The following is a 15,560-nucleotide window of genomic DNA, read 5'->3' as shown; positions in this document are numbered from 1 at the left end:
GCTTTGAAACCAATGTAGGGCATCTGGGTTAATGCCTCATCAGACAGATGGTGCATAAACAGATTGTGATCTACTACACTGAATGCCTTCGTCTGGTCAGTAAAGATGGCACCTATGAGCTATCCTTTGTTCATCCCTAGTTAGATATCATCATTGAGGGTTAGTAGGGTTGTTGAAGTGCTCAGGCCTCACCAAAATTCACGAATTTGTTAGAGTAGAGATTGTGGTCTGTTACATATTTTGTTAATTAGGTGCAAACAATTTTTTAAAGATTATTGCCAAAGGTAGGAAGGATAGAGATGGTAGAGTGAGTTTGACTGGGATGGGTTGTTTTGGGATTGCATTTAATAACCTTGTATAATGTATTGTCTTACTTTTTCAACATATTTATGTATATGTGGGGGGGTCATACCCAAGATATGAAGACAATGTTTAAAGTTATTCATCATTTATTTAAATATTTAATGGCATACGCGTTAAGCTGCATCTGTTTATGAATTTAAAGAGCATTCCCTTTAGATAGGTAACCTCACTGCCGAGACCTCTGTCTGAAAGCACTGGGGTCTGTGGATCAACTATGTCCTCTGTTTGTAGTCTGTACATTTTCCCTATGTCTATATTGTTTTTTTCTCTAAGTACTCAGGTTTCCTTCTTCCCACCTCCCAAAACTTTGCTGTCGGACACTTATCATATGTTATGCATGTGTGTGCATATGCGTGTATGTATAAATATATATATATATATATATATATATATATATATATATATATATCTACTTTTGTTTGTCAAAAGCTCATTATTATGACCCCATTTATGCGAAAGCACACTTAAATGAAAGTGGATTTTCACGAATACCGGTCCACCAAATGGTAAAGAAAAACAAAAAAACCCGAAGCACACTACAGTGGGGATAAGGGAATATACCTGTTTCCCCACTGTAGAGCGATCTTGGAGTTAGTACATACAAAGTAGCGGGGGTGTGGGGCACAGGGGGGCTTGCACCCTGAAAAACTGCCTTTGTAGGGTGTAATTTTTTGTTTTACTGGCTCACTTGGTATTTGCAAAAGTGCACTTTCGTGTAAATGGGATCGAACTTTTGTTTGTCAAAATAATGAGCTTTCGACAAAGAAAAGTAGACCCATAGATATAGGACTGTGTCCCTGAAAATCCCCACCTCCACCCCATCAGGGATGCATCTGTAATCACTATGGCCTTGGGTTGAGGGAATGAGTGGGGATGACTCCAAAGTTCCATTTCTGGCTTCATCCACCATTTCAGATCCTGTTTACAGCCATTTGTTATGCGAATTGGAAAGGATATGGGGTGTGTCAATAGGGACCACTGCGACGCTAGGAGCCACTGTAGTAATCTCAGGTGGAGTCTTGCTAGAGGGACTATAGTAATCGTTGCTGCCACAGAACCCAGTAGTTACAGGAACGAACAAGCTGGGACTTTGTCCTGACAGAGTATCACTTGGAGTTGGGATCTGAGTCTCTGAAGACTGTGAAGAGGGAAGGAGAACAGACAAGAACTTGTGTTGAGTGTTGCTCCAATGAATTCTAGACACACACATTATATATATATATATATATATATATATATATATATATATATATAGTATACACATCTGCGCGCGCGCGCACACACACACACACACACACACACACACACACACACACACACACACAAACTATCTGGAGAAAGGGGGCAAGAGACCCTGAGCAAAGGTTTTGGAGATAAGACATTAATCCAACACCACAGTTTGCCAGAGAAACACCTGGAATCTTTTAGTTTAGAGAAGACGAGAACCACAAACATTGCTTTTAAAATATGTTCAGCATCTGAATTTTCTAAAGGTACTGGGATTTGAATTCTGTTAAAGTCCACAGACATTAACTTTGTTTTGGAACGTCCAACCTTTAAATTCTGTTGTGTGAATAAAACAGTTTTAATACAAATTAATATTCCACAGTGTTGTATTTTCTTCATACATACACATATATACTCACACATACAGACAGACAAGGTAGATGGTTGTATGTGTTTATCTATATATGGACCTAAGATAAACCATTGAATGGACAGATTGTCGAAAGTCATATGATCAAAACCAAATGATTGAACAAGCAGTCCATCAGAAAAAAAAATCCAAATAAAACCACCACCCTCATACAACAGAAAAAATGCTTTTGCAGGGGGCAAGCCTCCCTGAACCCCTCACACCCCCTGATAATTATTTATACCAACTCTAAGATCACATTACAGTGGTGAAAAGGGCAAATTTCCTGATCCTTACTGTAACATGATCTCAGTCAGAACGGTTTGACATAGTGAATTTTTTATCAGTCAGTTCGATAATTTGACAGGAACCCATATACGCGTATAACCCCACTTAACCAATTAAGAAACAAATAATAAGTCAATAAATAAGAAAGAAAAACAAGAAAGCTGATGTATGGCCCTCCATTACTCCAAAGGCATCAAAACTATGTAAAAATGTATCTTAGACAACAAAAAACATCACTTTTGTTTCAGAACAGATTTGTAGGTAATAAGCAGTACCACATCTGAAACACACTGCAATGAAATTACTGCAACAAGCATGCAACCCCCTAGGTAAAATGACTTCACTTTAGTGTGTACCTCTCATAAGCTTCAAGCCTTACTTGACAGTCTTTCCCAGAGTATCCCATAGGGCAAGTGCAGCTGTAAGTCTCCAGTCTATCCACACAGGTGCCACCATTCTGACAAGGGAGAGAATTACACTTGTTAATCTTGTAGTGGCAGAATTCACCAGTGAATCCAGGCAAGCAGCGGCAAGTGAAAGAAAGGATTCCATCTTCACAAGTGCCTCCATTGAAGCAGGAGCTAGAACAGAAAAGTTAATAGATTAAACAACTATAATTAGTCCTTAGTGTTTGGGCTGTGTTATAAATTATCCATGAGTGCTACAGCTAGACTACAAGAACACTGACCACATAGTCTAACAAGTGGGTAAACACTATACAATCCACAACACCAGCAATACATTTATGTTATTCTACCCTGGCCCAACATTTTTAAAAGTTTTATACATTTACAGTTTTTACAATGTACTCTACAAAAGAGCACTTAAAAAAGTTCCTTCGATTTGCTTAGTTTTAAGTGTCACTCCATTATCATAAACACATTGGCAAGTAACATGCATGCTGTGGCAGTACAACTAAACCCTTGAGACTGTGGCTTACTATTACTTGTTCCTAACCACCTTCCCTAGTAATGACTATCAACTGCAATTAAACTGCTATAACAAGGTCACTTACCAAATAAGTTGCTTCAAACAATACATCAGAAAGGTGAAGTGAACACTTACGTTTTTAATGTGATGGACATTTTAGATGTCTGGATGTTGTAAGAAGGTGTTCTTAGGAGATCATTGATTTTTCTTAATTCTTACTTCCACTGAGTGTTGAGTGCTTCAGAGATAGTATTGTTTTATTTTCTGTTTTAGTTTTACAATGGGAAAGTCCCATTCCAGAAGATAAGCAAGCAATAATACCCTCCAGGATGGGTATCATTAGGGAAATAGTGGACCACCCAGGGGTGTTGTGAGGCCTGGTGCCGCAGGAGGAAGGCTATACCACCCCAATGGGTTCATTATTTCCCATGGTAATGCCCACCCTATAGGCCATTATTGCTCTTAGAAAATGGGCTGTTAAAATGTTTTGATGCTTTTATTAGTATATATATTTTTTATACTTTTGATGTACAACAGCTCCTCTGCCTAATACAGTATAGAGTCGATTATCCGTACTAATTGGGACCTAGGGTAGTTCAGACAATTAGACTGTTCGGATAATCAAACATACAGTGAAATGGATAAAAAAAACTTCTAAAAATCTTGTTTTTCTCTGCACACAGGAAATACACTTTTCAACCAATGAGCGATTTCAGAGGACAATAAAGAATATTTTTCACACACGAGCAAGCTACAGGTTCAAAAAACATGCACAAGTGAATACAAACAATGTTTACATATTCAGACTTTATGATTTTTCTAACCAAAAACTTTGGAAGACTACATTCGGATAACTGACGTTCGGATAATCGACTCTCTACTGTACTTCAAATGTGCTGTAACAAGCAATTGTTGTAGTAAGTATTTTACATCCAAAGTATGTCATACAAACATTTAATGTTCAAACATGCGCACGTACCCACAATCAGATAGACAGTGATGCGCAGACAGACAGGTTTGCACACCTACAGACAGAAACACAGGTTTGTACACCTACAGACAGAAACACACACAAACAGAAGTAGATGCACAGTCAGACAATCTCACATGCACACAAACCCACAGTCATGTGCCCAGCAATTACAGCTACTTTCTTGACTGACTACACTTCAGATGCCTCACTGCAATCAAATGAATGAAAAAATAAATACAGTGCAAGGCACCAGATCCCCCTGCCCAGTGCCTCTCAAATGTCCCTGATTTTCCTCTGTCCCTCAAAAATGTCTGTCTTTCTGGTAAATCAGTGAAGATTACTGTCAATCAATTTCAGTGAAGCCAGACATTAAAATGTTATACTTTTTATTGTTCAGAAAATGCATGTTGATGGAAAACCTCTTGCTCTATTTACTTATTTAGTGAATTGGTATTTAAAAACGGTCCCTGTTTTTTAGGTCTTTTCCCCCTCATATTATTGGCATCATGGAGAATTCTTGAGCAAAGATGATGACAGGTATGTGTTCGTTCTCTCTCTCTCTCTCACTCACTCTGTCTGTCTCTCACACATATACCCTAATACAAATGAACATACACATAAATGCACTCTATTTTTTTTCTTTTTCTTTTTACACTCGCTAGACAGCAATCTGCATTTAGACAGCACAGAAAAATGGTGGTCATTTTTTTTCTATCTGTGCTTCTTGGCAGTTTAACATGCTCTGTGAAGTGGCAGGTATGTTTTTCTGACCAGGCGATATCTGTACATTAATACTTTCTTGGAGAACTTTCATCCTCAAATAGGGTACTGATGTATATTTTGCCAATGATCTAAGAAGTTTTATCACAGTGATACTCAGCTGCTGACTGGCTGAATAATGCGATCCACAGCATAAGGTAAAAAAATAATGCATGAAACTTCACTTTGAAATATAGGCTAGAATAAAACCAGTAAATAAAATGGTATTTTCTAACAAAGCTGTTGATGACTCATTAATAGATGCTTTGTTCTCTGTATCTGTTCAGCACAAGGTATACTTTTAAACTACATAAAATTCTTGTTCTACAATGCATACTGTATTTTTTGTAACACCAATCTAGCCTGCAATACCAGATTAAAGTTCTATTGTTCTCATTTAGGTTATAAAAATGTGTTTGGCAGTAATGGAGTTTAGAACAAAAAAGGAAACTAATTTTGTATAATGAACTGTCTTTTTCATCTGTCATCAGAAACAGTTATTTTTATAATGCAATGTAGGGAGAACTATTTATGATGTGTACAATCTTGCTATCAGTGAGAATATAAAATGCAAAATTACCAACCTGAAATAAACACCAAACTGCTATGTCTATATATAGAAATCACTCGCTGAATCAATCAGCTTAACTTCTCAAAGTTCAAACTTGTTGCCATACCTAAACCAATGGCAAAAATGGAAACAAATAGTATAAAAATAATAAGAAAATGAAAATCCGCATGGAAATTACCATCTAGAATCATCTCACTCTCACCCCAACATAGAAATAAAATAAAGATTACCAAAAATTAGAACATTTCTGCCAAAAAAAGGGTCTAAAGTGCACCTTTACGGAGTACATATGCCACATCAAGTTTCCTTTGATCTGCACACGCTCAAACACTACCACATTCCCCAACCAGATGACACAAGTACAATTTCTTTGCTTAAAAACACATTTTGTTTTTACAATAAATAATCTGCTTAACAGTATTAAATCATGTCAGTGTGTGCCATTATAAGTAATTACAACAGTCCTAACGCTCAAAAAGGACTAATGATACTTTAGATGTTTGGATGCCCAGTAAATGCACAATGCAACCAAGACTGACTTTATCACAATCTAAGAGCACAGTACCCATTCTGTCAAGCAAATAACCATATGCAACACAGACTGATCACCTCACAGAAACATGGCTATTACTTTAGAATAAAATACAAAAAGCAGCCTGACATTAGATACAAACTTCACAATGTTGTTTCCTATCTGTAAATCTGAAACATCAAATACATGTGACTTTTTTTTTTAATTGCCATTGCTTCTTATTTAACAGTGTCCCTCTCTTCTGCTCACACAGAAAATGTATTAACTGAATATCTGATGCAGCCCTCACTGTCTCAAAGGATGGATTTCTATCTGCAGTACAAATACCAAGGATTTAGCTATTATTCAAAGTGTCAGACAGTTGCCAACGGGTTTCTGGGAGAGAGGCTTGGCTTGAGTACTCTAAAGGTAGCTTATCTATCATGATGGGAGGGATCAAGACCAGCCACTGCACTTCCTGGAAGAGACCAGGAAAAAGCAAGCAAAAGAACTTTTAAATACTTCAGGGAAGCAAGGTGACATATTTTATTTATTTTTTTACATCTTTATTAAACGTGATATTTTTGAAAGGTTATGTAGGTATCTATAAAGTAACAGCAGTTTAGTCCAAGATACCACACCTTTACTTTTATTGTAAACATTCTGTTAGGAACAGTGTTGAAGAGTTTAGTACAGTCCTTATGAAATACATCCACCATGTTTGTTCAGTTAATACTGGCAGATGTATGTCCTCTACTGTGCAACTCCACACAGGTGCCCCTCTTCCTGAAAATTTGTAGTTAAGAAGTCTACCAGCCTTTTCCAAAAGGAGTCTCTTCATATCCTTTCCAAAAACGGAAGTAAGGCTTACAAATCTGTGAATTTCCAGATCTTTCCTGGACATGGTTCTCTCAGCCACAGCTTAATTTCAAAGGATTGTTTCTCTTAAGTTAAAGAAATTAAGTGATACCTCAAAACCCTGACTGACTTGTTAAGGGGACAAAACATTACACTTGTCTTGCCCTCACTGTCGTTTAGCCTCTGTGGCAGCTCTGCATATGAGAAAATGAACTTAAGGAATAAGTATGTCTGATAAGAGGTGATGAATATCTGCCTGTCTCAGGAAGTTACGTTAACAGGCAGACATCAGTTAAAGTTACAATGTGACTACTTTTACCACAATTAACAGACATTCCCAGTGGTCAATATGGGATACCTCCCATCCCGAAATTGGCTGACAAAGCTCCAGACAGACTATGGTACTATGCAGTAATACCCAGCATGTAGCTAAAAAAAGAAGTTATGTTTTTACCATAATGTTCCATCTGTACTGTTGATCTTCATTCATTCCTGATGACTGGGTTTTGGTTCTGTCCTCGGAACCGACTTGGCTGGTATACAAGCTCACGCCAGCCAAAACACTCAAGCTAAGAATACCCATAGTGCCCCTCTCCTTATCTCCTCAGATTGAATTTGCCCGTAAGAAAAAAAGCAGAGGCTTTGTCTGAGCAAATGCCCTATTAAGTAACCAGGACCAAGTCTGAACCTCCAGGAGTCTTTCGGAGCGGGTAGGAGGGTGGGATGTCAGGAATGAATAAAGATCAACAACACAGATGGAACGTTATGGTAAGAACATAACTTCTTTATCTGATGTTGTCAATCTTCATTCATTCATGATGAGTGGGACAGAGTCCCTAGCTACTTTATGCCCGGGAGGACCTATGGAAGGATATTCCTGAGCACCACTGAGCCGTAGGATGCTCTCCCCTGGAGACCAAGTCCAATTTGTAATGAGTGATACAAGTATGAGGGGTAGTCCAGGTGGCTGCTGCGCAAATATCATCCACAGAAGTTCTGTAGTGGAAAGCTACTGAACTAGCCACTGATCTAGTTGAATGAGCTTTGACTTTAGTGGTTAAATGCATTTTGTTCTATTGATAGGCAAAGGAAATGCAGTCAATTGTCCCGGATGGAAGGACAGATTGAAGTGCTTGCAATGCCAGAAGCACTGCCCTCAGTTCTAGGACACTGATATGTAAATCGGCCTCTAAGGGGGCCAAGTGCCATGGACTGTGTCCCTGAAAATCCCCACCTCCACCCCATCAGGGATGCATCTGTGATCACTATGGCCTTGGGTTGAGGGAATGAGTGGGGATGACTCCAAAGTTCCATTTCTGGCTTCATCCACCATTTCAGATCCTGTTTACAGCCATTTGTTATGCGAATTGGAAAGGATATGGGGTGTGTCAATAGGGACCACTGCGACGCTAGGAGCCACTGTAGTAATCTCAGGTGGAGTCTTGCTAGAGGGACTATAGTAATCGTTGCTGCCACAGAACCCAGTAGTTACAGGAACGAACAAGCTGGGACTTTGTCCTGACAGAGTATCACTTGGAGTTGGGATCTGAGTCTCTGAAGACTGTGAAGAGGGAAGGAGAACAGACAAGAACTTGTGTTGAGTGTTGCTCCAATGAATTCTAGACATTGAGTGGGCACTAGTTTTGATTCGTGCTAGCTCTAAGGTGTTGTGTAAGACCTGAAGCAGTAGATGCTTGGTGGGGGCGGTAAGGAGCCAAATGTCCAGATATGGAAACACTAGGAATCCTTGCAGTCTCAAGTGAGCTGTTACTACTACCATGCATTTGGTGAACACTCTGGGGGTTGTGGAGAGACCAAAGGGCAGTGGTCGAAATTGGCAGTGATTGGCTCCCAGCCAGAAGCAGAGCTATCTTCTGCAGCGTTTGCCCATTTTTATTTGGTAATACGCATCCTGAAGTTCTATCAAGCACATCCAGTCGTCTTTTTAAAAACGGACGGATAGACTGTACCATGAACATCTGAAATTTGGTCTGTTTGACAAACTTGTTTAGTATGCTGAAGTCTAAAATTGGCCCCCAGTCCCCTGTCTTTTTTGGCACTAAAAAGAATCTTGAGTAGAATACGGATTCTATCTGGTCCGGTGGGACTGTCTGGATTGCTCTTTTTTGACGTAGCTTTCAGATTTCTTGTGCTGCTGTGTCCCTCTGACTGGATGAAACATCGGAGATTCACCTTTGTGGCCTCGGATAAAGATCGAAGGGGATGTGATAACTTCTGGTCATTTTCTTCTGCACCCAAGAATCTGCTGTTATGGAATGCCAGGCTAAACGGTGCAGAGATAATCTTCCCCTGACTCCTTCCAGAGGTAAGCAACTGAACCGCTCTTCAGAAGCACTGACAGGGCTGCCCAGAGAAGAAACCTCTGGACCCCTGGTTATGCGGGGAGGGCGTCTTCCTAATGAATAACCCCATCTGCCCCAGGGGGGAAAAACACCACTTGTGTCACGGAAAGGCCCCTGAAACTTCCTGAACCACATCTTTCCGCTCCTCTGATTCCTACAGTAGGATCGTTGGGGAGTGGAAAAACATACCCCCACTGCAGAAAGGGTCTTGCCCTACTTCTCACACATGGCTAGCGTGTCCTTAATTTTTGGTCTGAAAAGAGAGGAAGCATCAATGGGAGTGTTGACAAAGGAAGACTTAAAGGGGTCCCCAAAATCACTCAAGCGCATCCAAGCGTGACGTCTTATAACAATGCCTGTACCCACTGCTCTGGCCGCTCCTTTGGTTGTGTGTGCAATCAACCACAGGCAGGAGTTAGAAATGGACTCCAGGTTTTCAAGCTGCGAGGCAACTTTGTCACGTACCTCGTCAGACACTGCTCCTGCTAATGATCCTGAGAGTTCTGTGATCAGGTCTCTCTGAAGGTGGGTGAAATGTGCCAAATTGTTCAATGACCAAATGGCAAAGGTTGTGTAGGTGTAAACCTGCTTCCCTAGTCTGTCCATCATCCAAGACTCCCTGTTTGGAGGATGGACAGCAGGTCTCTCCTCTGAGTTCTTTCCTTGTTGCTGCCGCCACCACCATAGCATCCACTTCCAAGCCTTTGGACCAATGGGGTTGATCCTCTGGCGGTGAACGTATTTTGTCCAGTCTCCGGGGTCTTCCAGGCGTGTTGCTCTATGAGCTTAACTAGCTCATCCAAAGCTGGGGTCATCAAGGAAGTAGAGGGTCAAGCATGGAACGCCTGCAAGAATACAGATTCCTCAGAGGATGGGTTGGTGGCTTTCCAATCACCCCTCTGTTTCAAGATCTCCACTATGCCTCCAAAGAAGACATCTTCAGGGGGTGACCATGGGGACCCTTCCCCCTCATCGTAAGCTGTATCTTCCGTAAGGGATTCCCCAGAGGAATCAATGTGCTTCCTCTTGCACAGTCTCTTACAGGGTAGCTTCTCAGGGGGAATGTCTGAAGAGGACAGAGTAGAGAGGGTACCCTGTGGTAGGGTATCTTGCTGCTCCTGTGCCTGATGTCCCGGTGTAATGAACTGTGTCAGCTGTGGACCAGGGGACATGTATATATGACATTCCAGTGCTGAAGGAGCCAGCTGTGAGAACGCTGAGGTGAGTGCCCTCTCCATAACCTGGAAAGTAGGCCTGCCTGAAGACAGATGGTAGCCTGGAACAGAGAAAGACAACCTCACACCCCGCTCTGATAGGACCCGCCCGCCCCCAGGAGAGGAGCTGCGAGAGGATTCGGAGCCATCAGGGCAACGAGAACCATATACGGTGCCACAGAAAAAAACTGGTGCCATACTAGGAGTCATGGTGCCTACAGACCAGTCACGGTCTCGAGGATGGATAGGCTCCAACTGAACCGAGGTCCACATTGCAGGATCCGGAGCCATTGTAAGATCTACCAGTGGAACCAAGGAAGGTGGCACCAGGATAGATGTCAGTATCGATGGCTCTAATACCTGCAGAGAGGTTGAAGGAGGAGCATAAGTGGGAGTCTGCGGAGAAAACCCCTCGGTTCCGGGTGGGAGGGAGGTCCTAGATGGAGTCGGAATGCCTCTGGCCACTAGGAGCCGATCCACAAGTCTCACTACATTGAACTCCAAAAGGTTCCTGGTGGAACAGGTTGACATCCCTGATGGAGATTCAGGTCGGTCAAGGAATATACTCAGTTGTTGTGCAGCAAAGGAGTTGATTGCCGGGAAATAACAGATCCTGGCCAGTGTCTCAACCTTGGCCGTAGGACCAGATAATGAGGGGAGGGTAGTGACCAATTTTAAGGGAGAGACTATTGTTGGTGCTGAAAGGGTCTGCGGTACCGTGGCAGGTGTTGGTACCGTGCAAGTAGTAGATGTAGTCTGTTCCATAGACAAGGACGGCACCGTGGGTGGAGTTTTGTACATTATAAAAAGGGTGTTCTCATTAGACAGCCAAATATCAACAAAAATATCAGCAGTTTTACAGGAGTATCTATCACAAATAATATGCTGACGCACACTCAACAGTAAGCAAGTACACACGTCAAAAGGGGGGAAAAGTTTTTTTTTTTTTTTTTATCACCAACAAAGGGAAAGAAAGTATACCTAAAGGGCAAGAAAGGAAGGTAGGAGATTACCAATGATGGTATTAAAAAATAACAACCGGTAGTAGGGAGGGGCCTGTACAAAAGATGGTATGAAGAAATACCAAAGGGTAAAAGTAAAAAAGGGAAAGAAAATCACTCACACAGTAAAAAACTGTTGTTAAATATAGACAAAGTTTAAAGAGTAAAGGTAATTTTTGACTGAATAGGTTAAATGATTTTAAATAAAACAAATCACTTAGCTTGAGAGCTGGCCTGAAGCGTCTTGCGTCTTGAGCTCTATGCTGCAAAAGAGATCCGAGGAGAGGGGAACTATGGGTATACTTAGCTTAAAGGTTTTTGGCTGGCGCGACCTTGTATGCTGGCCGAGTCGGTTCCGAGGACAGAACTGAAACCCACTCATCATGAATGAATGAAGATTAACATCATCAGATGATATATTCTGTTAGTACTGGACAATCCTTTTATACCTTAAAATTAATACCAGTCAAATCTTCAAGCTTGATTTTTTTTTTTTTTTTATGTTTTCTATTTCCATTGTTTCCCAACTATAACACTTCTTGCAATCAACTGGGCTTTTTGTTGTCCCCACAGGAAGATGTCCACCCTCTCCAAGATGACAGCTGATCAGAGGAGATTGCCAAATAGGCAGCTATCACATTTTGTCTAATGCTGGCCTATGTGCCCACCCCTAGGCAGCTGACATGCATAATCTCTTGCACAATGGCCTTTTATGCTATTCTCTCCAAAGTATCAATCATTCTCCCATACATGCCCTTAAAGTGGCTACTGTCTGCTACATCTTCAAAGATCCACTTGCAGGTCCAAGGCCTGTAAACTGTACTCCCATTTTACTGCAGGAGCTACAGTCATAGCAGACAGAGCCATCTCCTTCCTTCAGGATGAGTTAATTGCCTTTGGCCACTTCCTGCCTGGCTCCTCCATAGCATGTGCCAGTAAGTGACCCAGGTTAGATGGGTCAAAGATCTAAAGTGTAGATTCAATTATTCACACATCAGTTAAATTAAAACTCTAACTATATTCTGTCGCATATCGTCTTCTCAGAGGCGATCTCTGCTTAACATACAAGGCCATGTCAAACCCAGAGCTGTTGGACATGCTACACTTAAAGAAATCCCAATCCCTCAGAGACACATGCTCCAGGGATCTAAACCTTGTCATCACAATGAACAAAACATGTTGGAGGGACAGGTTCCTGACCCAGAGACTCCCCAGACTCTGGAATAGACTGCCCATACATGTCAAGCAGAGCGCCTCTTTGGCCCTCTTCAAAAGGAACCTTGATGATTGGATGGGAGATAGGAAATTCACTCCAGAGATCACGTCAGTCACCCTGCTAGACAGGGGTCCAGGGAAGTAAATACTGTGGGAAGAAATAGCTAGGGAATTGTTATGGCTAGGCCGATAGCCTAGTACCAACCTATGAACCTATAATGAATAATGCATGCTACACAACGTGAAAACAATCAAGCATGCTAAACAAATCAGAATACAAGAAAACATTAGAAGACATCAGAGTACTCATCGTATCAGATAATCTACATGACAGCAGTGTTCAGGGGAAGGAACTCTTATATTTCCTTCTATAGCCTCTAACTGTACCTATTCTTAGAAATATTAAACTCATGTAACTTGGTGCTTAGACACACTCACAGGATAACCACTTTTTATTCCTGATCAAACAAGGGGCTGCAGCTATGAGAAATCATACTTCTTAACTTGCTTATTTTGTTACAGAATCGCCACAACAGGATTTATCATTACCAGAAAAGTTTTTAATATTAATGACTGCAGCATTCTGCCATTTGGAAAATGCAGCATTTTAGCATCTTCCACCCCTCCTGGCCTTCCCTACATACTGCTGAAGGGCAAAAAGTAAAAACTGATAAAAGAGTAAAGTACTTGAAAACACTGTAGATGACCTTTCATCTGACATACATATAATCACTACCAACACAAAGCATATGTAAATGCCCACCTGATCCACTACAGCGCTGACAGCAGTGTCAGAAAGGTAACTGGGTAACTGCACCCACTAATTACAGAACACTGCACCTTGTTCTGCAAGTTACTCAAATGACCTCTGGTACAAATGAAGATACAAGGATTCCCCACAAACAGAATAAAAGGGTTTCAAACCTTGCTTATATCCACAGACCCAAGTTGTAACTAGTGCATGGCAAAGACTGCATAAACGTTCAGGGGACATGATCAGCAGGTACCAATTATTCTGGAGTGCAGTACCAATAAATGAATGCTGATCTTGCATTTGCAGTTACGGCTGAAGTGCTGAAATGCTCAATATGTGTTGATTTACATGAAGCAAGCTGTTTGTTACATTAGTATCTATCCTTTGTTGAGCAGGTTAGTTCCATTACACTGGTGGCCCCCTTCTAGGGAAGACCAAAGAAGGTACTTGTTCTGACTAGGGAGAATTTGTCCAGGGCACTGGGGAAATCCACATACTCTTTTTTTGACATGTGCCATGAGATCTTTTACACTCACTTGAGCTACAATCAATTCAGACAAATGGGGCCTCACTTTAATGTTTCATGTGAAGCATAGCATACTCTGGAGTTCAGCACCCCCTAGAGCTGCACTTTACTGTCAGTAATGGAAAATGAATCCTGCATTCTGGGATGGAATAGTGCATGCAAACATCTGATCTTTCAGCACCAAAGGCGATTTTGCTACCTTTTGAGCCAGAGACATACTAATGCAGCAAGCATTTTTTTTCTTTTTTGCTCCTCAACTTTGAGTTGAAGGAGGAGCTAGTTTGGGGATCTGCACAGTATACCTGTTGACCTAAGTACGGTTGTGGTGTAGACTACAGCAACTCTCTCTTTTCTGTACCTTATCACCTTCACAGAAGAGACTTATTCTTGAAATACAGAGCAGTAAAGGAGACTTGAATATTGGCTTTAGATTACGACCACTGTTGATTTGACATCCCTACCCCATGCACACACACAACATAAAAGATTGTAACATGACACCTTCATATCTCAAAGACTCTCATATCTATGGAATAAACTTCTGCTCTCATATAATCATAACAAAGCATATAGAGATGCCCATCTGATCCTCTGTAGGGTTAACAAACATGTCAGGAAGGTAAATGAGTAACTGTACCCCCTAATTACAGAACACTGCTCCTATTCTGTAAGCTACTCAATTGACACCCACTGTAAATACAGACGACACAAAGATTTCTCACAAACAGACTGGTTTCAAATCTCATGTTATAAGGGCAGGGATGGCTATACAGGCACCTACAATTTTCAGCATGTGATTTGGGGATGAAGTTCCTCAATGACCAACAGACCTTTAGTTTGTTCACTAAATCTACGAACCTATGAATATTTGAAACAGCTACTTTATGAGTTCTACTGACACTGCACCGAATAATGACCTTTACATAACATGTCAAGTTTAGCTGTTTTAGTAGAGCTTATCAGATACACATCATTTTATTACTTTATAAAATGCTTTTCAGATAATCAAGTATGTCTAATGATAGAAACTGTACCAACTTTCTCAAATGCTAAAAAAAGAGCTGAACTGGGATATGCAAATGCAGCTTAGGCGATATACCTGTTTTATGAGTAAACCTTTTTGCATAATTCATTTGGTGAGTCACAGCTGCTTGATTAGACACTGGAGTTTTGTTCTGACCTTCAGTTTACTGCTATTTTAAAATGAGGACAAATTAAATATTATTAAATCAAGTTGAAACCGAATCTTATATTACTGGAAATTCACAGCTGGAAGAAGAAAATGGTTAATTTTAATTTCTCAATGGTTATCAGTAAGGTTTACTGGAAGACTTACTGTTAAAGCAGAATTAATGTTATTTTATACATTCTATTTACAGATGACTGATGGCAGGCATTTCCAAATGTTGTTAACAGTTGTGTTAACTGTTGCTATACATCATGTGATTAATATTAGACCTTTTATATCCTCAAATAATTTCTGAGATAGAGCTACTATTTTTTTTTGTTTAATATTGTGCCTTGTAACTTTAAGGCCTGCGCTGGCCTACCTACAATCTTCAAGTATGACATATGCCTACAACAAGGATCTCATGACT

General features: G+C 40.8%; 1 protein-coding gene across 1 annotated transcript in view; it reads right to left on the bottom strand.

Moving 5' to 3' along the window:
- The window catches only part of LOC122813421 (neurogenic locus notch homolog protein 2-like), a 1,182,542-nt gene that overhangs the window by 269,500 nt on the left and 897,482 nt on the right, over nucleotides 1-15,560 (bottom strand). The window contains exon 19 of the mRNA XM_044085736.1: nucleotides 2,667-2,868. Coding sequence (XP_043941671.1) covers nucleotides 2,667-2,868 — 202 coding nt within the window. The remainder of the gene's footprint in view (nucleotides 1-2,666; nucleotides 2,869-15,560) is intronic.

This window comes from Protopterus annectens, chromosome 10.part0 (genome assembly GCF_019279795.1).
Source record: "Protopterus annectens isolate FY-2018-M chromosome 10.part0, PAN1.0, whole genome shotgun sequence".
Classification (NCBI taxonomy): Eukaryota; Metazoa; Chordata; order Ceratodontiformes; family Protopteridae; genus Protopterus; species Protopterus annectens.
This window is presented reverse-complemented; position numbering and strand designations above follow the sequence as displayed.